The sequence below is a fragment of the Silurus meridionalis genome, chromosome 10 (assembly GCF_014805685.1).
Source record: "Silurus meridionalis isolate SWU-2019-XX chromosome 10, ASM1480568v1, whole genome shotgun sequence".
NCBI lineage: Eukaryota > Metazoa > Chordata > Actinopteri > Siluriformes > Siluridae > Silurus > Silurus meridionalis.
In genome coordinates this window covers 15,053,041-15,076,223 of record NC_060893.1, presented here as the reverse complement: position 1 = coordinate 15,076,223, position 23,183 = coordinate 15,053,041, and the positions used below count along the sequence as shown (strand labels likewise).

The 23,183-nt window shown below is 37.3% G+C and overlaps 1 protein-coding gene across 7 annotated transcripts in view; it reads left to right on the top strand.

The window, feature by feature from the left end:
- The window catches only part of brsk2a (BR serine/threonine kinase 2a), a 177,943-nt gene that overhangs the window by 120,979 nt on the left and 33,781 nt on the right, over window positions 1-23,183 (top strand). For all 7 annotated transcript variants that reach the window (XM_046858873.1, XM_046858872.1, XM_046858871.1 and 4 more), the window contains exons 3-7: window positions 1,656-1,741; window positions 6,043-6,183; window positions 15,484-15,600; window positions 22,929-22,962; window positions 23,094-23,162. In XM_046858873.1, coding sequence (XP_046714829.1) covers window positions 1,656-1,741; window positions 6,043-6,183; window positions 15,484-15,600; window positions 22,929-22,962; window positions 23,094-23,162 — 447 coding nt within the window. The remainder of the gene's footprint in view (window positions 1-1,655; window positions 1,742-6,042; window positions 6,184-15,483; window positions 15,601-22,928; window positions 22,963-23,093; window positions 23,163-23,183) is intronic.

The window sequence follows — 23,183 nt, the reverse complement described above, 5'->3', positions numbered from 1 at the left end:
TGTGTGTGTGTGTGTGTGTGTGTGAGTGTGTGCAACTTTAAGAGAGGGAAAACAGGAGTGGCTAGGAAGGGAAATTAATAGTGGTATATAAAAAACAGGATAACAGAAATGTAATTCATTGATAAATTAAAAGATCTTTGTCCATTTCTGTGGTTAAGAGAAATAAAACACTTCAGACTATGTTGTTAAAAAAAGTAATCTTATTTGAGGTAGTAACCATATCACACCACCCCAGAGTCAATTATTTTCATATAACTGCACAGTCTGCCATTTGTCTATTTAGTTTTGTGTATTATTTTTTAATAATCTATCTTGTTTTATGTAGATCAATGGCCTTGTATTGGACATTGTTTAATTCCCCTGTGTCCCTTGGTTCCTAAATATTCCACATCATTAACTGTAGCTATAAAAGAAAATAAATACCAAGGATAACATGTTTTTTTTTTACAATTAATCAGTGACAAATCATTGTTGTATGCAATTATGGTGATTTTTCTATAACATTGTATCACATCCGCTTTTGTTTTATTCCTCCTGACCTTTTCGATAAAAGTCTATAATGTAAAAAAGACCAGTCTAACACATCAACCTTTTGAAGATGTGTTCCACCAGCATACATAATTCCTCATTAGAGTTTAATCAGGGACTATAGAGTCCTGTGAAAAAAGGCCAAGTAAAAAAAAAAAGGCAAATAATATGTTTTTAATGGTCTTAACCACAATTCATTGGCCAGAAAATTAGCCAGAATGAAGCAAATGCACTCTTAAGACCTCCTGTGCCACCTTTCTCTCGTTTACTCTGCTGCAGTGAACTATTTGGGGAAATGCTAGAAATAGGGAAAGTTGCTTATATAGTCTCTTGTACACAAAGGTAAAGCTTAATATTTGCCCCATTTTGGGTTTTGCTCTGGAGTGTATAAACATTTATATACAAATGGGTACAGCATTTAGGTGCTTTATTGATGTCATCAGATTAAGGGCTGCACCTGTTTTGGTAGAGGCATGTAGTTGTTGTGGCATGTCAAGTAGCATTGAGAAGTGTCCCAAAACTCAAAGAAGTAGCCACTTGATTTAATATATGAATATGTGAGTGTTTGCCTAAGGAGATGTCAGTCTGTACCATCCAGCCCTTTTCCTCCTGATAATAGAGCTGTATGCAGTGCAGCAATTTTGAAGCACTGAGTTTGGATCTGTGTCTGTCTGGGTCTGTCTCTTAAGTGTTTTTAAAAGCACATTACTCAGGAGCCATCATGGCCTTTATAATATTTCACTCTCGGTTGTTTAGAGAAAGTCGACAACATTTGACTTCTTTCGAACGTTACAGTGTGATGTGACAGTTAAATAGTTTGCTGTGTCATTCACTCTCGACTTAAAAAAAAAAAAAAAGAAGTTTGCATTGTTGAACTTCTGAAAAAAGTTTTCTCCCCTCCCCCACACCCCCTCTCTCTTTTGGAAAACTTTTGTGGAACTTATCATGATGAGTGGTGATGTAATCCTTGCTTCACGCTGAGAAGAAATTCTGTTGTAAGATCCACTATACCAATTTTATGCACATGTATACAACGACAGCATGGTTTTGTGAAACGCTGACACATTAATTAAAATGCACAAAACTGGCTATGAATCTCAGTGGCTTTTTTCTTCTCTTCTCTACAGGTGGAACGAGAAATCGCTATTCTCAAGCTAATAGAACACCCACACGTCTTAAAGTTGCACGATGTCTACGAAAACAAGAAATATTTGTAAGTATTGCATTTTTCATTTCTCAACAATTGGAGGTGTTAGTTTTTGCTAGCAGTGGTGGATGAAGTACACAAAGCATGCACTTGAGTAAAAGTAGAGATACAGTAGGTAAAATATTATTTCATTAAAAGTAAAGTTGCTCACTTTAAACTTTCACTTAAATAAAAGTACAAAAGTATTTGACTTTAAATGTACTTAGAACTATGTTGAAGAACTATGATTTATTATAGCTATTATATCTTATCATTTTTATCACAAGACTCTTTCTTAATCAACTCAGTTTATTTAAAAAAGACTCTAATGTTAGTCTTAGGACAACAATCTATTCATAGAATGATAATAATGAGTTAAACACTGGTTGATATCTGATAAATGATCATAAGCCCAAAATTTTCAGAGACTCAAAAAAAAAAGGCCACGGGTGCTGTGGAAAGTTAGAATCAGGAGTTTCTTCCATCATTTATTCCTTGCAAAATGTTTTGCTTGATGTTGAACTGATACTGAACTGTAGGTTGGTGCTAAGTAGGTACCACCAACCAGCAATGGTGGTTCTAGCTTGACCCTGGGTGAACCACGCCATGTCCCAACGTCTCCCCCATTGATTAGATCCAGCTTTAAAAAGCTCATCTCTGCAACAGCTACTGTCACTGGATGTGTAAGAACATATTCTCAGAGCAGTCCACAAATTTGGATACATTTCTGAGAGCTCAATTTCATGTAGAAATTTCACCCTAAATGCATTTATTGCACAATTATATACACATCATTGTGCACAATCCATCATACTCTCAGAACCAAGAACCAAACAACTAATTGGCTAATTGTAGCCTTAAGATACATACAAAACCTATATCCTTATAATATACTATGTCTTTTAAATTAGCCTTTTAAGCTGCACTGGCGATTCCCTTTACTGAACTCATTACAGGACCTTTTCGGTACAATCACAGAAAACCTTTCTGACCACCTCATTGGAAGGTAACCAAATCAATAAGTGCGACTTTAACTACAGTCCAACAAGACTAGCTGGGCTGTAATTGTTTTGTGGCTACACACCTTATGATAAAATACATACTATAAATCATAATGTTATGCAAGCTATAAGAAATGTTGCTCTGTGCATAAAAGCATAACAGGCAACACAGCATAACCTAAGTAATATAGTTATTAGCCTGTTTTATTAAATGCAGTAGCCTTTACTATCCTAAAACCGAAATGAGTAAGAGCTGCATACCCCCTTCTTTTTTCCTCTTTTTTTCCGCATTGGGTTCCTGCGGGTTTAGACCCTTTTTTTGTCATTTATAATTTTAATTTGGATTCAGTTTTCCTTACTGATACCCCACCCATCCTTTCTGAATGTATGAACTTCTCCGAGCAGTGGGTGCAGATTCCAAGTCCTGACCAGGTTCATTTATCGTGACATGATATAATTAATTGACGCGACTGTGCAAATGAGTGGTAAAACAAACAAACAAAACAAAAACAAGGATCGATTTATTAATTATTTTTTTGCTTGGACGCCCAGTGACGCCCCCCGGGAAGATGCACATGTCCCTAAATCCGCCACTGCCAAGAGGCAATCAAAACAAGTTTAAAGCAGCACGCTTTCCCCTGATTGGTGGCTTACTGCGTGTTTGACCAGTTTTGACCAGCGTGTTTAACCAGAACATTTTTATTTACTTAATAATGAAAAGGAACGATTGATTTTGCGAAATGTAGTATATATAAGTAAGATATTTGACTTTGAAATGTAGTGAAGTGAAAGTTTCCCCAAATGGAAATATTTGAGTAAAGTACATATATGTGAAAAAAACGACTTGAGTACAGTAACGAATTACGAATTACACTGCTTGCTAGCATGGACACACAGTGCTGAATTCACTCACAGGACCAGATGACTCAGCTGCTCTATTTATAGTAGCATTAATTGTGATAAAGCTGAAATCTGTGTGTGTTCTTTCCCAGTCTGAAATCCACTGACTGTGTCTACAGGTGATTGGTTATGTAAACACCACGATAATGCACCTGACATCCAACATCTGGTTGAAATCATCATCTTCAAATATTTGCACATCCTGTTATCTTTATAAATGGCCCAGGTCAGATAAATAGAAAAATATCTCATTTGCTCTGAATGTTGGTAAATCTATTAAAAATGATGTCCTAAAGCCGACCTTGTGGATCTGATACATACGATACAAGACAAGCCGAGCAAACAGAGCATGTTTAAACGTTGATAATGCTCAGGCCTTCCTGAAAACAAGAACAACATGTTTTGTTTGAATTAATTTGCTATGAATGCTAATAAGGATCTCTCTTCAAATCACATCTCTGAGAGTTTGTGCTGATCTGACAGGTAATTGCACAAACAAATCCCTCTTACAATGATTTGGAACAATCAAATAACATGATGTTATTTTGCCAGATAATATTCTCGGAAATAACACCCGGTCCAAGTCAGCATGTGTGCGTGCGTGTGTGTGCGTGTGTGTGTGTGCGTGTGTGTGTGTGCGTGTGTGTGTGTGTGTGTTTGTGTGTGCGTTTGTGTGTGTGTAAGCCTTGAGGCATTGGCTGAAATGGCTGGGGTTTATTGTACTCCTCCATTCAAACAACGCAAGCAATTAAAATAAGCATTTCCTCTGTGTATCCTCTTTATTTAATGTCACTTTAAGCCCTTCATGCTCTGTGCCTGTGCTCTCAGTAAGTCAGAGTGCATTACCTCTGTTAACCTCTAATGGCTTAGAGGAGTCATTAAATTCACCGAAAGGAAACCAGTTGAGACAATATTGTATTAGAGTGACAGAAAGCTTAGGACGGCCCACCGGCAGAACCTATAAAACTGCTTAAGACATTTATGGTGGCTGTGTGACTTACAGACCAGCAGGAATTTCTGGGTGGAGAGACAAAAGGCCAGAGGATAATGATGAGATCAGAGAGTGACTTTAAACTCCAAAGATTCAATTTGCTGGTGCAGGTGCGAAGGAGAATGAAGAAATCAGTTCAGCTGGCAATAGCTGCTCTGGCCACACACTTGTCTGTCTTTCCTCCAGCAGGATGAGCAACATTCACTAATTCCACTATCTCTCCTTTGTCTCTAAAACTGGGCTTATATTGCATTTTTTTATTTTGTGAAAGATTTTGTAGGCAAAAATGACACATTGTACAATATTAATTTGGGTGTGATTGGAGATTTGTACCCATGGCAGATTTATTTCCAGAATGACCAAACAAAGTTATGAACATTTTAGGAATTTTGGTGCTGGATGTGATAACCAGGCTTAGCATCAACCTGATACCAGCAAAAAAACTAAAATATTAAGTTTAGAATAGGATTTGGAATTTGTATGTATGTATGTATTTTGATTTGTATGTATGTATGTATGTATGTATGTATGTATGTATGTATGTATGTATAAATAAAGAATATTTGAATAATCTGAAAATCTTAAAATACAACAAAAATATTAAAATACGGCTTAAATATTTAAATACTGCTGAAATTCAGCTTAGGACACTTTATCATACTGCCATAGAACAGAAAGCTGTCTATCTTGACTGTTTTTTCAGTGCAGAAAAGACACTCGGAGCTAAGAAACTTTATTTTATTGTACCCTTACTAGAAGCAAACCCAAACCCAAATCCACTAAAACTTTTATCCCAATGCCTCGCACTGCTGATTCCCAATGCTCCCCACTGTTGATTTCATTTCCTCCGTTTATCTTGTAGTCATAAGGCTCCTAGAGAGGACATTATCTGATCTGATGAAAGACATAGCACTCTTCTGTCCCTGCAGAAATGAACGAAGCATTCTTGTAGTTTTGTTTCTCGAGTTCATTCAAAGATGTGACAGCTCTGGTGCTGAAGACTTCAGGGAACTGTTCTGTTTCCTGTCTGCTTGCTTAAGTCAATCAATTTCTCTCCTCAACAGGTGGCTGATATAATCTTCCTGATAAAAAAAAAATATATATATATATATATATATATATATATATATATATATATATATATATATATATATTGGAATTTCTGTGTCTGTCTGTCTGTCTGTCTGTCTGTCTGTCTCTGTCTGCTCATGCCTGTGATCATCTTTCTGTGTAGTTGTCCTTCTGTCTGTCTCTTTGTATATATGTCTGTCTTTTTTGTCCATTTATCCATCAATGATTGTGTCACTATGTCTATCTGTCAGTCTGTGTCTCTTTCTGTGTCTCTATGACTGTCCATCAGTTTCAGTTTGCAATGATGATGATCTTCCTCAAATTTTTTTTTTCTCTCCTTCATTCTGCTTCTCATCACTCTGTAGGTATTTGGTTCTAGAGCATGTGTCTGGAGGAGAACTGTTTGACTACTTGGTGAAGAAGGGGAGATTAACACCCAAAGAGGCACGCAAGTTCTTCAGACAGATCATCTCTGCTCTGGATTTCTGCCACAGTCACTCCATATGGTGAGTGTAGTCATCTAATTTCTTAGGGAAGAACATTTAAGGGAAGACCATCAATGTGGTCTGATTGGGATTGTCTTCCAACCCCTGTCTATTAACTCTGTGTAATAGTTTGAAAAGAAAGAAAGTCCTGAGTTTAAAATGTTCAAAATCTGACAGTGAAAATACTTTTTTAGATTATTACAACAACTTAAATTACAATTATTTTAATGACAGCAACTTCAGTAAAAAGTAGAGGGTTTTTTAATTGTATGTTTCTAATTATGCTTCGATCTCACTGTGAACTCGAGCTGCCACTGACTGCACACGTTTGTTGAAAATCTTATGATCTGTTTAAGGTCAAATTCATCAGAGTCTTTTTCATCAGAGAAAAATCTGACCTTTTGCACAAAGCAGTTATCATGTTCACTCATCCGCTTACATTGTAAATAGGGAGCTAGAAATAGTACAGAATTTGTATAATTAAATCATTGAGCATTTACAGTCTTTATTTTTTAAGTTCTAAAACCTTAAAACTGCTGTTTATTTCCACTTTGTGAATGAAATGAAAAAGGTGGAAAAAAAAATTGTTTTAATCACACACCCCACTGTATACACACCAAAACTGGAATAGAGTTTGGATTAAGCAGATCTAAACTAGAATTGAATCTATTTACGTAAACTGGGTTGTCATCATGTTTGTTGATGTTAATCATCAAAAATGGAAAAAATAAAGTGTGACCTATCTGTCTAACGGGGACAAAAACAGGTCATATTTTCTTGAGTGTTGAATTGTGAAATGAAGCTAAAATTTTAAAGCAGAATGATGCAGGACAAAATGTCCATATTCCACCCTCGGTTCAATAAGGACATTTTCACAGCAGATACATCACAGCTGTGTCATGACCATCTATTCCATTTACACCACCCACCCACTGCACACCTTACCCTCACAAACACGTTACATTTTAGTAAGAAACCCAGTACCCACAAAAACATATTGGATCAAGGTTGGACTGGATGTAATGGCAGAGGTAGTAGGGCAGGAAAGATGCTGTATATCTTTTCCTTTGATTACCATAGATATATTGTTTGGATGAAAATAGAAGTTGCACTTTTGTGATGTCTGTGTGTAGCATATGTGTAAAGTGGAAAGCATGTAGGAAGTGTTTGTGTGATTTAAGTGGTGTTAATGCTTTATGAGTATGTACTAGTGGAGAGAGAAATGAATAGGAAGTGCAAGGGCAGTGCAGTATATAGGCATTCATATAAATATTAGCATTTTGTTCACATGTTCACATATTCTTTACATATTTTTCTTAACACATGATAACAATAAATCGACACTGTCATGTGGTTTTAATCATAGTTAAGCTACTTGTTACAATTAGACAGCATTCATCTTTTGATCCATTATGCTAAAAGCTGAGGCTGATTTCTTGTGAATCTTTGCATGTAAATCTAGTGTGTAAGATCCTCATGTTAAGGTATCCTGGATTTGGCAGATCCCAGAGTGGGTGAGGTGAAAGTACAGTCACAAGTTTCTCTATGCTTGCTCCTGTTCTCTCTCCTTGAGGACATCCCTAGAGTTAGTATAAGACTCTTGTCTTCATTCGAACGTAATGTCCTGCCCTCAGTTTTATAATCTGAAATTCACTTTCCTCCAACTTCCAGCTTTCTTTTATTAGACACTCTTTAACTTTTCATCATTGTATACTTTTAATTCGTTACATCTTGGAATCTCACATCATGTGTGAAACCAAAACTATATAAAAGCATGCCTGGTCTGTGAACATTTCAGTCTATCAGTTAATTGTTACAGTATAGTAAGACTAGGTGTGATTAATGTAATACAATTATGAATACAGTACATGAATCAAGACAGAACGTTTCACATAGTTTCTGGTTGAGACGAAAGACATGCATGAGGACTTGGATGCAAAACATAGTGGGAGCATTTTACATGCATGAACAGGTACATGGTCAGATATGAAGCTTGTAACGTAAACATGCAGCATTCGTGCATTTCAGGACTCAGGGCTGCAATGGTTAAAATGGGTTTTGGCAATTATGTTAGAAATGATCGCAGTTAGTAATAGACAGTCATTTTAATTGTGTAAAAAGGACCAAAGACATACATTTCTATTTGCCTTTATTTCTGAACTTCAGTGATGTAGCTGAGATTGAAGAACTTTCAGCATTGACAAAAGTACATTTTTATCTTGGAGAATGTTTTTCAATATTTTCTCTTCTAAAGGGAAATTCAGAGTCTTAGAGCGCCTGAAAAAACATAGCCCTTCAGACTTCTTGACATTTCAGTATTTGGTCTAGGAGAACTGATGGCTCCTCTCAGGAGAGTGTTATAAACAGCATTATAATACAAGTTGGGTAACTATTACTATACAAAGTGTGTAAGGGGTTTCCTCAGTCAGTAGAAATATCAGGAGTCGCACTGATGGAAAGTCAGCATGAACACTCCCCATCTGTGCTCACTGCTAATGCATTCATACCCAGGGGCTTTCAATTACAATTCCATCAAGATATCCATAAGCTTTTTTTTTATGAAGTAAGCCATGGCAGTGTGTTTCTTCAGTCTCTGGTCTCTCTCTGCTCTGCGTGTTTGCTGATCTTTCTGTGTGCTTTCCTTGCGGCAGCATCTAGGTGGAAGAGGCTACCTTTCTGTTTTATAGCATTGCTAGGTGTGAAAGGCTTCCAGCATATGTAATTCCTGCCCTGCCCATGCCCCTGCTTTTTTCATTCTTTCATTCTCAAAAGTAAAATCAGATCAGTGTGTTCAGTTTGGAAGCTGATGGAAAACGGAAAGGAAAGCATTTGAAAAAAACCTTTTAAAAGCAGTTTCTCTTGACTATAGTGAGGTCAGGAGTAATTTCTGGATCACAATGTGAAGTGGTGCATCAAACAGCGTTCTAAAATAACAAAATGTTCAAGAGAAAATTTTCCTCCGTTCAACTACTTTCTCATATTGTGCATTCCTTTTTCTCCTTTTTATTCCCCTTAATGAGGTTTTTACACCCCACCAACTCCTCATCCCTAAAAATGCTCAAAAAATGGTTCCTTGTGTGTTCCTTGGCTGGTTAAGGGTTTTAGCTTCCTAATGGATCTCTAATTATAAAGTTTTTATTATTATTTATTTATTCTTTTTAAAGGGGAACACTCTGTTCTACTGTTTTACATGCAGCCTTTAAAGACTCCCCCAGAGGGACAAACTAAAGAAACTAAAAAATGGTTTAAAGCTCTCCATTTGGGAGTTACTTTCCATACTGTGACTTGGAGCTGTTGCAAAGCAGTAGCATGTGCAATGAATACACATAGAGATTCAGAAGCCTCAGATTTAGACCAGTTAGATTGAAGCTATCTATAAAGAATGTCATGTAATCAACTAAAATTGACAATGCTTCTATAGAGAAATAAACAGAAGGTGGTTCATGTTCTAGTTGATTTACCACCAGCAGGAAGCATAGTGATGAGTAACAGCGGCAAGATTGTCATAATGGTATAAGTCAATACTTGAATTAACAGTGTTCTTTTATTTCTCATTGCTTATAATATATGCCTCAGATGTAAAACTATCTATCTATCATCTATCTATACATACAACTATCTATATCTATACTATACTAAAAGTGGGATATTTCTCCTTCTCCTTTTTTCATTGCTTTTGCATTTTCCCCATCCATGTTGTCATTAACCTTGCTCTCTCACACTGTGGTGTTCTGACCATCCTAGTAGTTTTAGTTCATTACCCAGAAGCTTAATGACCACAAAAAACATGAAAACAATGCTCTCACACAGGCTGCCTGGCCCGTGACTTTGTACTTTGTGCATGTCTATAGTTATTGTTGGTTTTACAACTTAAACATAAATATTGATTTCTTGCATGTGCCATACTATACAGAACAATGTCAAAGTTAAATGAAGTTAAAATACTTCATTCTAACCCTAAACCTGATGATGAAAAATAAACAAATAAATAAATACAAATAAATAATAATAATAATAATAATAATTTGGCTGTCTTGGAATCTTGGAGATCTTATGACGTTTAAACAGATACTTTTCTTCCTTTTTATGCAACAAATTGAAATGTCACCCATGTCACAGGCCTTTGTGTATTATGTATTTGGTATGTATTTTATTTATATATTTGTAAACAAACCACTTGTATAGTATCATAGCTTTCTGCTTAAGAAGAAGACCAATATTTGCTAATATTACTTTGGGTGGTGTTTTGTTGTTTTGTCACAATGTTTTGTGATGAGAAAAAAGTTATTTTTGAGGTTTTTTTGGGGTTGTTCTTGTTCTTGAATGTACAATGGAATGACACTCGTTAGATGTGCAGTATATATATGATAGGCTCTGGTGGTGTTACTGTGGTGGATGGATCAATATTAGTATAATAATGTTTAGACAGTGTAATGGACATGTTCATACAGGCCACATAATGGACTATTTTACACTTTAGGACTGGCTGTTTTCTTCAGCTATTAAGACCCAGAGATAGAGAAGGAACTTTTACTACATCACCCCATATCATTGCTCCTTCCACTGGCTCTATCCAGCTGCCTACATCAGATTCCCTGATGATTGTCTACAAAGCTGAGTAACCAACACTTAATGTGTACCAGCCCTTAACCTTCTGAAAGCACTTCACTTTCTACACTGCACAATCTTTATCTTGAGCATCCAGCATTGGTTCAACTTGACACACAATGCATTAAGGTACATAGGAAGATGGATGACGTCATCTCTGTCCTAGTGGATTGAATGAACTTCTGAGTCACTAGCTTTCATTAAATATAATCCAAAGACTCCATATCACGTCACCAAGCACTTAATTGAGCACAATTTTTTTTTGTGGTTGTAGTATGAGTTTCCCCACTAACAGGGTTATAGCTTGAAAGTTTTCTCTGACTCAGATCTAGTGAACTACCATAAAGATATATTTTTTGTAGAGACTAAAACACTTTTGTATGTCACACTGGATAAGAGCTTCTGCCTTATGTAAGATCTGTCGCTAGCATTACGTCATTTTGTTTTACAAAAAAAAAAAAAAAGTGTGTATATGTGTCCTGTACACTGTGCCTTAAATTAAGGAGGTTTGCCTGAATAATGTTAAATCACACACAGAGTAAACAGATACCTGGTGTGATCTCTTCAGCTACCTGGAACAAAAGTGTGATAAAGTGCAAAATAGACAGGGATAGATTTTGTACAAAGAGAGCTCCTGAGCTGAATGATGAAAGACATGAACGTATTTGAGGATTCCTCTGAGCAGCTGAGACGGCCTGGTTATTCTCACTGGTGAAATAGAGATGTGTTCATATCGATTGCCGCAGGTGAGACTCATCACGTCCACTCAATGAAAGCAAGCTTCTCCTCCTTTTTCCCCACCCATTTCCAGCCATTCAACTCACTGGAAATGATCAATGAGCTACTATATGAGCGTGTGCCACCGCGACCCCTGCTTATGTAGTAATTATAGCTGCTTGAGGACTGATAAGACATGGTTCTCTCACGCGGCCAGTCAGTGATTGGGGTCCTATGGCACATGTGGGGGTGAGATAAAGAGTGTGCGTCACATGGAACGATTTGTGGCAAACAAGCATCAGAGTGCAGATTGCAGCAGGCTGGATCAGACTCTTTAGAAACCAGCCTGTGACTCACTCTCCACCCACTCGCTTCACTGCTGAATGGGCCATGAAACTACCGTGTAGATGATCTTCTTGGCACCCAAGCTGCAAAGATAGCACCGAGTCGAAAATAAAGTTTGTTTGTAAAAAGTTCCCATATTGTGGTTTTCATCAACATAATTGAATACTCATGAGTCACTACTGTATACCCAGTGCATCTCCTAATCACAGCGTCTCATATTACATACATACACAACGCATGTTATTCATCTGTTAACAGTGTATACACAGAAATCTAAAAGACATATATATATATATATAAGACATTATATGTACAAATCATTTGTCGATATATTAAAAAATGTTTATTATTTGGATAGTTAGCATCAAAGGAACGGAAGTCACGCGAGAGGAAAAACTAATAGTGATATTGTTAGTTCCATGCGTAGTCAATTTCACTGAAAGTTGAAATGTTGGAATAATGTTAGTTTTCCATTTTATTATGTACAGTGGTTGAAGTGATTTCTATTTATAGGATGTATTTGGATGAGGTATAATAAAACTCACTTGAACTTAAAGACCCAAACCTGTTCCAGAATGGCAATGCTCCTGTGAAGATATGGTTTTCATGTTTTCGAGAGGAATGTCTTGGATTTCCTGCTATAGAGCTCTGATCTCAACTCTACTCAACACCTTTGAGATGAATAAGAACACTGACTCCACCTCAGGCCTCCTCACCTACATCAGTACCTGACTTTACAGACACCCTTTGTGACTGACACACAAATGTTCACAAGCACACTCCACAATCTAGTTAATTATCTTCCCAGAAGAGTGGAGGGACTTATAAGAGCAAATAGGGACTAAATGTGGTATGCGATGGTCAAAAAAAGCACATATCATACATATAACTAGGTGTCCTCAAACTTTTGTAAGCTTAATTTGCTTAAGATATTTCTGTTAAAATGTCTTAACTTTGAACTTTTCTAGCTATGTAGATAGATAGATATAAGCTAGTGTTTGGGTATATTTGTTTTAGTTGCCTAGCAGCAGAGTTCCCACATTTTCAGTACTAAGGATGTCCATGTTTTCCACTAATGTTTAAAACATAATAATTAGATATTTTAATTCTTCATGCTTGTTCATGGACTTTTTTATGGGTGAGTTGTAATGTTCTTTTTCTGTTTTTTTTTTTTTATTTTATTTTATTTGACTTTTTTATTTTTTTGTGGAACTTTAGATCTCTGCCCATCTTTGTGACTTTCAGTTAAAAAAAAATAAGCATTAAAAATTAAATATGTATAAATGGAAAATAACTACATATTTGTTCGACGTTGACAAAAATGTCCATTTGAACATGAGAGATTCAAAGAACAAGGGAACAGGTAGACGGAAAAAGCAAACTTTATTATAATGACACTGGTGTGATGCAGGAGTAGCACGCCATTACCCCAATTAATGTCCTGTCCTTTGCGCTAGCTGTTGTTTATCTGCATTAGAATAATGGCACATTTTGGATGGTTTGTTCAAGCTGCAACTGGGTCAACAGACCCTCAAGTCTTGAAGAGGAAAATGAGGGAAAATTGAGGGGGTGATGAGAGGACAAGAGGAGGTAGGCCTTTTGATTTTTTTGCTTTTTGTTAATGCCAGCAAAAGCACGTCATCTCAGCTGCTCCTGACTCCAGAAAAACTGTTGCTCATTGTGGAGTGTTCATTAAATAGGAGGAATAAATAGCTAAAAGAGGTTTGATGGTGTTAAACAGATGCTTACCATATTAACAATGGAGGTCGTACATATTTATAACCTGGCAAAGTCACCTGAGATAAAGCCATTTGCCTCCATGGATGGTTTTATACATAGATAAGATAAAAAGCTACTCGCTAATCATGCGAAACATCTTCAACATTGCATGTGAACTCAGGATTAGTGACTGCAGACTGAAATCTTATCAAAAGGAGACAAACATACTGTGATTGTACGCCTTCGTGACACCTGATAGTATCCGATAGCCGGAAAACTGCAGGAATGCAGATTGTTGCCCAAAATTCATATTTTCCCATCTTCTGCTTTTAATGATTAGAAGCAGAGGATAAAGATATTTAGATGAAGCTTCAGTGAGAATTGATAATCAACCGGCAGAAAGATAAATGTGGAGATGTTGATGGCAGCATGCTTCGGATAAAGATTAGGTGATGATATATTACTAGAGGCAGTTTTTTTCCCCCACCAACAGCCATTATGCTTTAGTTTTGGCAACTAATAAATTGTGCAGCTGTTATTAGTCTAGTTAATGTCAGTGTTTGTGTTGAATTGTGCTTGAATGGCCTCATGTTAGAAACATGCTGTTATTAATTTACTTGTTCGTTTATGTCATTATTTAATTGGCTTGCGCCTCGCTGTGTTATTACCCGATTTATTCAGCGCAGGTGATCCATGTGCATGTCAGCCATTGCGGTTCAACTCCATCTGTAAGCAGTGCCACTACAGCTGTGCCACTACTGCATTATCAGGGAGCTGGGAGTAATGTAGGAGGCCAGAGGAAAGCATTATTATGTAGAGCAGCTCATCTGGCCTGTCTGTGGTCATCTGCTCTGTTAACATCAGGTCCTGGAACAGCGGGCATCTGTCATTCTTTTCTGCCTTGCTAGCCAGACAGCCAGTGCTCAAGAGAGTCATAGGGGGGAAAAAATACTGTCATGAGTTGCTAGGTCTGCCTTCTGTCTTCTTTAATGTGGACCTGTTTTTTTTTTCCTCAAACTCTGATCATCATATTTTATGCTGTACTCCAGCTGAGCTCTGATTCTACAATTTCCACTTAAATAACCCCTGTGCACAAAAAGTGAGGGCTATGAAGACATGGTTTGCCAAATGTGGAGGAACTAAAGTGTTTGGTTCTCCTAGTTCAAGTGAAGGGAAAATGTAATGCTTTACAATTAAAGACATTTTATATAATTGTGTAATGAAAGTTTGTGGAGGAACCATATGGCTAGAACAGTCAGGTGTCCCAATATTTTTTCCATTTAGTGTATGTATATTTGTCCATATAGTGAAACTTGTATGTATGAAATTGCATTAATCAGGTTTGTTGGCTTTTGGTAAATTCTTTTGCATTTCCTGATGGATCTCATGGATGATGTTCCTCAGTCTGGCAGAACCCATAGAAGTGTAGTAAGCAATCTATGCTCAGTGTAATTTAAGTTGTTTTACATATTTTCTGAGTAAGCTAGAAACAGGCCTGAGGAAATGTTAATAATTGCTTATTATTTGGTTTTGGGGTTTTGTGTCCAATGTCTGTTTATCTTTACATTGCAGGTAGCAACATTATTGATCCTATAAATCTATTATTGATGATTATACATTGATTCTCTGCAGTAATGTGGGAGCTTTAGTAGAAATAAATCTTACTAGTATATACATAGCAAATAAATACAAAATATGTACACACTACACGGATACATGGTACAAATACAGCCATAGAAAAAACAAGACAAAATGCAAAAAAAGGAGAGTGTTGTATAAGATGTGAATTTATTTTAAATATAATGTTCCCACATGCTGAGAGAGGAGGCATTGTGAATGTGAATGGCCGACGGCAGAAAAATTCCCAGTAGTGCTTCTTACAGCCAGCACTCTGTGACATCTTTTTTTGTTGTTGTTGTTGTTGTTTTACAGCCACCGGGACCTGAAACCTGAGAACCTGCTGCTAGACGAGAAGAACAACATCAGGATAGCAGACTTTGGCATGGCTTCCTTGCAGGTGGGAGACAGCCTCCTGGAAACTAGCTGTGGGTGAGTAGCACTGACTACTAAATAGCACTCACAAGTGACTAGCGTTTGTCCAGTGACTGCCAGCGATCAATTATGGATAATCTTATTGACTGTGTACTTAAGGTACTCTATCTACTTGACATATGCTGCAATCTTATTTACAAAATGTCAGTCTTATTGGTGACCGTGTTGGTTGTTATTTTTCTTCAGTAACGTCTAGTGCATATTCACAATGCACGTTTTATCAATGACACTCAAACACAAGCACTCTGTCACTTGTCTTTCTCTTTCTTACTGCACTGAAATGAGCAGATAGCTTTTTCTTTACATTCTAGTAATAAGTAATAATAATTCCTCGGAAGCAAAACTACACTTTTAAAAGAAAAGTGTATTTACAGAGAATGGAGGTCAGATGCACTGCAAATAATGGCATATTATCAAGTGAAAATATTTTTTAAAATAGTCAAATTTATCTAATGTTTCTTACATACGTTTATAGTAAGCCAAATATAAAGTCATATATTATTATTACAAATTCTCCAAGCCCTTTATACTCATTTTAATCATTAAATAGTTTTACCAATTGCTCATTTTAAGCATTTATTTCTTGAAAAAACAAAGCCATCTGCCATAAAACAGGATAATTGCATGCTTAACATGAGTAATACAATTCAAAAATAGGTTTAATGATCTTATATTAGGCTTATTGTATTCTTAATATTAAAAAAAGTCGATACATCTATATTCAAGCCTTTTTTTGGAGACACATGTAGTCTTTTTTCTGTACATTTTGTACATTTCCCAGTACAGAACATAACAATGAAACACAAGCTGTGCTTTGGATCAGGTTTTGTGTATTTAAAAAAAAATATTTGTGTCTGCATTTCGAAAACTAATCTTCGAACCAGCCAGAGAAACAAGTAAATTGAATAAAGATGTCTGTTATAATGTATGAGGTGTTTCCAGACCTGTAATAATCACAGAATTTCAGAAATGTGCACCTCATAGAAAGATGAATCGCAGTACAATAGATATGCTAGTTACTGGCTTCCTTTCCTTTTTGTTGACGTCAAGCACAGACTTGATCTCTACCCTCTGCAACTTTTCCTTAACAAGCATCTCACCTACTCTCTACAAAGGATTTCATTTGCAGATCAACAAGAGGGCTCCGAAAATAATGAACGGCCCCTTTATACTACATATGTTACCGGATATGAATACAGTGAAGGAGCAAAGTTATTAAAAATTCTAAAATTATGCATATAATTTCTAATATAAGAAATCAATTTGTATGTGAGTGAGTCATGGCTGCACACCATCTTACTAATGAATCATCACACATTTACTACATATTAAACAAATGATTTAAGTTGTTATTGACAGAGTAGAGAAAAAACCATGACTAATTATTTCACCAGTCATGAATATTACTGGTTTTCTTTAAAATATAAAAGGATACACTGTGCTTGTTAGGGAACCACTGGCCATGTCTCCCCTCGGCACTCAGCATACCCGCAGCGTCATACTAATCACCTTCACCTGTCTCCAATCATCACCCTCCCTTTATAAGGGATAAATATATATTCCGAAACACAGGTAGTCCAGAGATGTTCGCCAGAATGACCCGTAGATCGGATGGTGACTCAGTGAGAACGGGGGGAGGCGATGCGCTGAGGGGGGCGTGGCCGGTGGTTCCCTGACAGTGCTTTTGCCATTTTAATATACAGTAGTAAAAGTGCTTTTTTTTATACCCTGTTGTTTTGGCTAAGGATTTAAGCCATTAAATTACAAACATGCAAGTTGAATATAAAGCAAAATTTTAAACAACTAGAATTTATTAAATTCATATATATATATTTTTTAATTGCTTAATGAATTGTGAGTACGAAATGTGATCTCAAGTGTTGGCATGCCCAGCTAATATAAAAGGAGAGGACTCCAGTCCTGTATTTGAGGCACCATTGCACAGCAAGTAATCAAAATGACCTTGTTTGCATAATCAAACACATCATTGTAATTTAAAACACTCTTTTGGCATACTGAAAGGTTCTATTTATGGTACATTATTGCATATTGGGAACCAATTATAGAACTGTAAAAGCTGCTGACATCACACCTATAAAGTTCAGAGGAGTAATGCTGATATCATCTTGTGAGTCATCAGCTATTAATCCTGTTCCTCATCCAGATAATAGCAGTTATTGTGGCATTATATAGATGATGTCTGTAAATCTGTACAAGTAAAAAATTCCTATTTTTATCCACAAATATGCATTGGGGCATTGAATATTTCCATGTTGTGTGGCACTAAAATGAAACACTTTTCTACAAGTCTTCAAAACATCTTATATATTTTCTTTTGCGTTATGGGAAATGAAACCATGTTGGGGTTCTTCAGAGATCTGGCGTGTTTGAAGCAACACCTGATTCTAAGAAAAATGGATCACAGTATTCATTAAATCCACACTACAGGTGTCTTATAGCTCCACGGTGCGCTATGTACTGTGCACTTCAGGGCTTCTGAGGTTTTTGTACCATTTTGCTAACAGGTCCTTAAGGATCTGGAATGCAGAATGTGTAAGGGAAGCCTCATACATAGAGGTCTGGGATTTACCTCCTCAGCGAAATGTAAATATATGTTATGACAGCAAAGTAATACTACTGAGACCTTGTTTACACCTGGCCATTTTCTCTGTTTTATTTTTCTGGGTTGCATCCTAATAAACACTGTGTACATTTCTAATCAACTGCATCTGCAGGAGATCTGCAGGAGATGCAACCTGAAGGAGATTGAAGACTGTAAGGTGTTGGCATGGGACAGTGTAGCTAGACAGCATCAGATGGTGGTCTGTAGGATGTTTTGGAGGTGAAAAAGAGGAGGAAAGTGAGAACTGAAAAAAGTATGAGATGGTGGAAACTGAAGGAGGAAGACTGTAGTAGGAGATTCAGGAAAGCTGTGGCTTGGTGGTGGTAAAAAGGTTTTGGATGATTGGGCAACTACTGCAGAAGTGATAAGGGAGACATCATACAGATACTCAGGATGACATCTGGAAATAGAAATGAAGACAAAGAGACGTGGTGGTGAAATGAGGAAGTGTAGGAGAGCATAAGGAGAAAGAGGTTGGCAAAACAGAATTGGGATTCAAAAGCCAAGGAAAAGGCATATGAGGAGCTGTATGAGAAGTTGCACACTAAGGAAGGAGAAAGGATTTGCACCGATTGGCCAGGCAGAGGGACCGAGCTGGGAAGGATGTGCTGCAAGTTAGAGCAATAAAGGATGGAGATGGAAATGTGTTGACTAGTGAGGAGAGTGTGTTGAGAAGATGGAGGGAGTATTTTGAGCAGCTGAAGAATGAGGAAAATCCAAGAGAGAAGGTTGGATGGTGTGGAGATGGTGAAACAGGAAGTGGATAGGATTAGTAATTAGTAAGGAGTAAGTGAGAACAGCGATTAAGAGGATGAAGAATGGAAAGTCGGTAGGACCTGATGACATACCATAGAAGCATGGGGATGTTTAGGAGAGATGGCAGTAGAGTTTTTAACCAGATTGTTCAACTAAATTTTGGAAGGTGAGAGGATGCCTGAGGAATGGAGAAGGAGTGTGTTGGTACCAGTTTTTTAAGAATAAGGGAGATATATACTACAGACCTGCAGTAACTTCAGGGGTATAAAGTTGATCAGTCACACCATGAAGTTATGGGAAAGAGTAGTGGAAGCCAGGCTGAGAGAAGAGGTGACTATCTGTGAGCAACATAATTCATGCCGAGAAAAAGCACCACAGATGCAATATTTGATTGGAGAATGTGGAAGGAGAATGTCAGAATGAGTTGCTTTGTGTGTTTGTGGATTTAGAGAAAGCATACGACGGTGCTGTGAGAGAAGTTGTGGTATTGTATGAGGAAGTCAGGTGTGTCAGAGAAGTATGTGAGGGTGGTGCAGGACATATATAAGGACAGCGTGAAAACAGTGAAATATGCAGTAGGAACGTCTGATTCAAGGTGGTGGTTGAATTGCATCAAGGATCGGCTCTGAGCCCTTTCCTGTTTGCAGTGGTGATGTCAAACAGGAGTCTCCATGTACTATGATATTTATGGATGATATTGTGATTTGTGGTGAGAGTAGGGAGCAGGTTGAGAAGACCCTGGAGAGGTTGAGGCTCGCACTGGAGAGAAGGGAAATGAAAGTCAGTAGGAGTAAGACAGAGTACATTTGTGTGAATGAGAGGGAAGAGAGTGGAGTGGTGCGGTTGCAGGGAGAAGAGATGGAGAAGGTGGAGGAGTTCAGGTACTTGGGGTCAACAGTGCAAAGTAATGGAGATTGTGTTAGAGAAGTAAAGAAAAGAGTGCAGGCAGGGTGGAGTGGGTGGAGAAGAGTGGCAGGAGTGATTTGTGATAGAAGAGTATCTGCAAGAGTAAAAGGGAAAGTTTATAGGACTGTGGTGAGACCTGTGATGTTGTATGGTTCAGAGACAGTGGCATTTAGTAAAAGACAGGAGGTGGAGCTGGAGGTAGCAGAGCTGAAGATGTTGAGATTTTCATTGGGAGTAAAGAGCATTGACAGGATTAGAAATGAGTTTAATAGATGGAGTGCGCATGTAGGACGTTTTGGAGACAAGGTGAGAGAGGACCGGTTGAGATTTGAACATGTATATGGGGTATATCGGGTATATTGAATGCTGAGGATGGACCCACCTGGAAGGAGGAAAAGAGGAAGGCCAAAGAGGAGGTTCATGGATATGGGGAAGGAAGATATGCTGGTAGTTGGTTTGAAAGAGGCAGATGTAGAGGACAGGGGGTATGAAGACGGATGTTCCGCTGTGGCGACCCCTCAAGGGAGAAGCCGAAAGAAGAAGAAGAAGAAGATGAGACCCACATACCCTATTTCTCACAAGTTTGTTATCCCTTATTACAAAATAGTTACCAGCTGGAGAGAGAAAAAGTTAATATATACAATCATGCATATAATAACTTCATTGCTCTTCAATGCTCTCTCCACTTTTGCATGTATACTTACACATGACTTGCTAGCAATGCTCTGACAGGTAAGAATGCAATGCTTTCCTTTCTACCCATTGCTTTTCTTTTGGACTCTCAGCCACAGAAACTGTAGTTGTGGCACTGTCAGGATATTTTTTGTCAGGCAGTGATCTAATATAGCTGTGGTTGAGCTTTTATTGTTAGACTCGGTGAGAGGAGCCAACTTTAGTAATAGAATTTTAAATGGAAATGGTGGTTTAGACCGATTTATTTATTATTGATTTTATTGTACTTTTATGTTTCTAAATCTTTTCAAATTGCATGTACTCTCCACGGATCATTTTGGGCACTAGTGCAATGTGGCAAATATCATATTGGGTGATTTGGATAGTTAAATGTGTCTTGAATAACATCTGGCTTATGTGTCTACTGAATCTGCGGTGCATTGTGGTGCATTTTTATATGGAAGATGACAATAATATCCAGATATAATTCTGACCCCCAAAAGAAAAAAAAAACACTTTAAAACAATCAACTGTAAACAGGGCCAGAGACTAACTACCATTTCATTCTGATGCTAATAACAACTACAACAACTACTACTACAAACAAATCTGATTCTTTAAAAAGGCAAGTCATGGGAAAATTCAGACTTTCTGCTTGGTGTTGTTATTGATGGCTGCTATGTAAATGAAAAAGGAAATGATCTCTAGCGAATAGCTTGGGAGGGATTAATGCTTCGACACGCTACCCTACAGGCACCCCCTTAAAGAACTCATAATATCTCTCTATTTATTTCAATTTCTGTTTTATATCTGACAGAAATATGGGAGAAATTTTCTAATATTCCCAACCTTATAGGAAAGAGAAGCACTTACCCAGGCGGTGATTGTTGCATCCTATAAATGCCAAGCCACTTAAAGCCTGGTTGTTTGACTGTAATTATACTGTAGTGGCAACATATCAAAGGCAATATGACTGGGCTTTACAGCAATAACACAGAACAAAATATAGTCTGCATTTCAAAGTTGCAAACTAAATGTTTTTTATAACTTTTTATTAAATGGCTCATTTTTTCATCATCAAATCTGACTCACATCTAAAGTCGTTGTAAAATCCTCAGTATAACTGAATTGTGTTTTAATGCACCGTCCTCTTTTTAAACCAATAAAACCAATAGACTTACATTTCTATTTTCTCAGCATTATACTCTTATCTTTATTTATTATGTTGCCTAGCAACCAAAAGTTTATTATACTTTTTATACTTAGACTATTTATTGCATTGCAAAATAATTTATTATAGAGAATATTATTATTAATGAATTCAAATATTGATTTCATTTTGTCTACATTTTATATAACCAATCACAACACCCTCAATTCACCACACACGTTCTCATGACTAAGTTCTTGCTGGACATGTTTCTTTATGGAGGAAGTGGTATTTCAGTGGTTAAGACTCAGGCCCCAGTATCACCAAGCTGCCACTCTTCGTCAAAACACTTTACCCTCTGTGCTCCAGGGGTGCTGTATCATGACTGCCCTGCACTCTCACCACAACTTCCTAACATTGCTAAGATACGCAAAGAAATAATTTTACTGTGCTGTAACGTGCATGTGACAAGTAATATAACCTCTTAACCTTTAGTGATGATGAGGGATAATTGAATTTCTATAAATGTGTTGGTTTGGACAGTTTATATATGATATAACATAAAACACAGTGTATTTTATTTAAGTACAAACAGTTCTATAAAAAATACCGGCTAAATGTATTCTGACTTAAATCCCAGAGATGCTTCAGTAATAATTAAATGATGCTACCGCCCACCTGCCCAATCGGGCATTATTGTCTTTTTTCATTAGTAATGTAGCAGGAGCTCTTTTTGATTTGAAAGAATATACATTTGTCATTGCTTTGCTGACTAGGTGTAGCTAATGTTGAATCTATTTGTATAATGAGACATCACTTGCGAGCACAAGCTTATATTAGCATAACCTTCTGCTTATGTGTGTGTGAAGTTGTTAGGAATGTCAGCTGGTGCATTTGTTATCATGAGCCTTGACAGCTCGCCAGCAACTCGCACATTATCGTTATTTCTCCTGAAACGGGTCTGGCAGAATTCTGTCTGGATGAAAGCATTTTTTTCTACTCATAGTGTTAACAGGATCTGATCAGTAGAGCACCCTGAATCCGGGATCCACGCTTTCTTTAAGACAGATAGATGATCTATGAACACGGCAATGCATAATAAAGGAATTACCCCGTACGTTTCTCTCACTGTTCGGCTCTGCAGCAGTCTGAAAACAATCAACAAGATGACGGGTTAATGGTAAACATGTGACTCATTTTCTCTCCTTCACTCAACAGGTCACCTCACTACGCCTGTCCTGAAGTCATCCGGGTGAGTGTGTGTGTGTGTGTGTGTGTGTGTGTGTGTGTGTGTGTACTGACTGGCGAGCTAATGTCATTATATATTTATTTACTGATTTATTTGACAAAAATGGAAAACATCTAATTACTTATTTTTATTAGGGGGAGAAATATGATGGAAGGAAAGCAGATGTATGGAGCTGTGGGGTCATCCTGTTTGCTCTGCTGGTGGTGAGTTCAATCTTCAGTGCA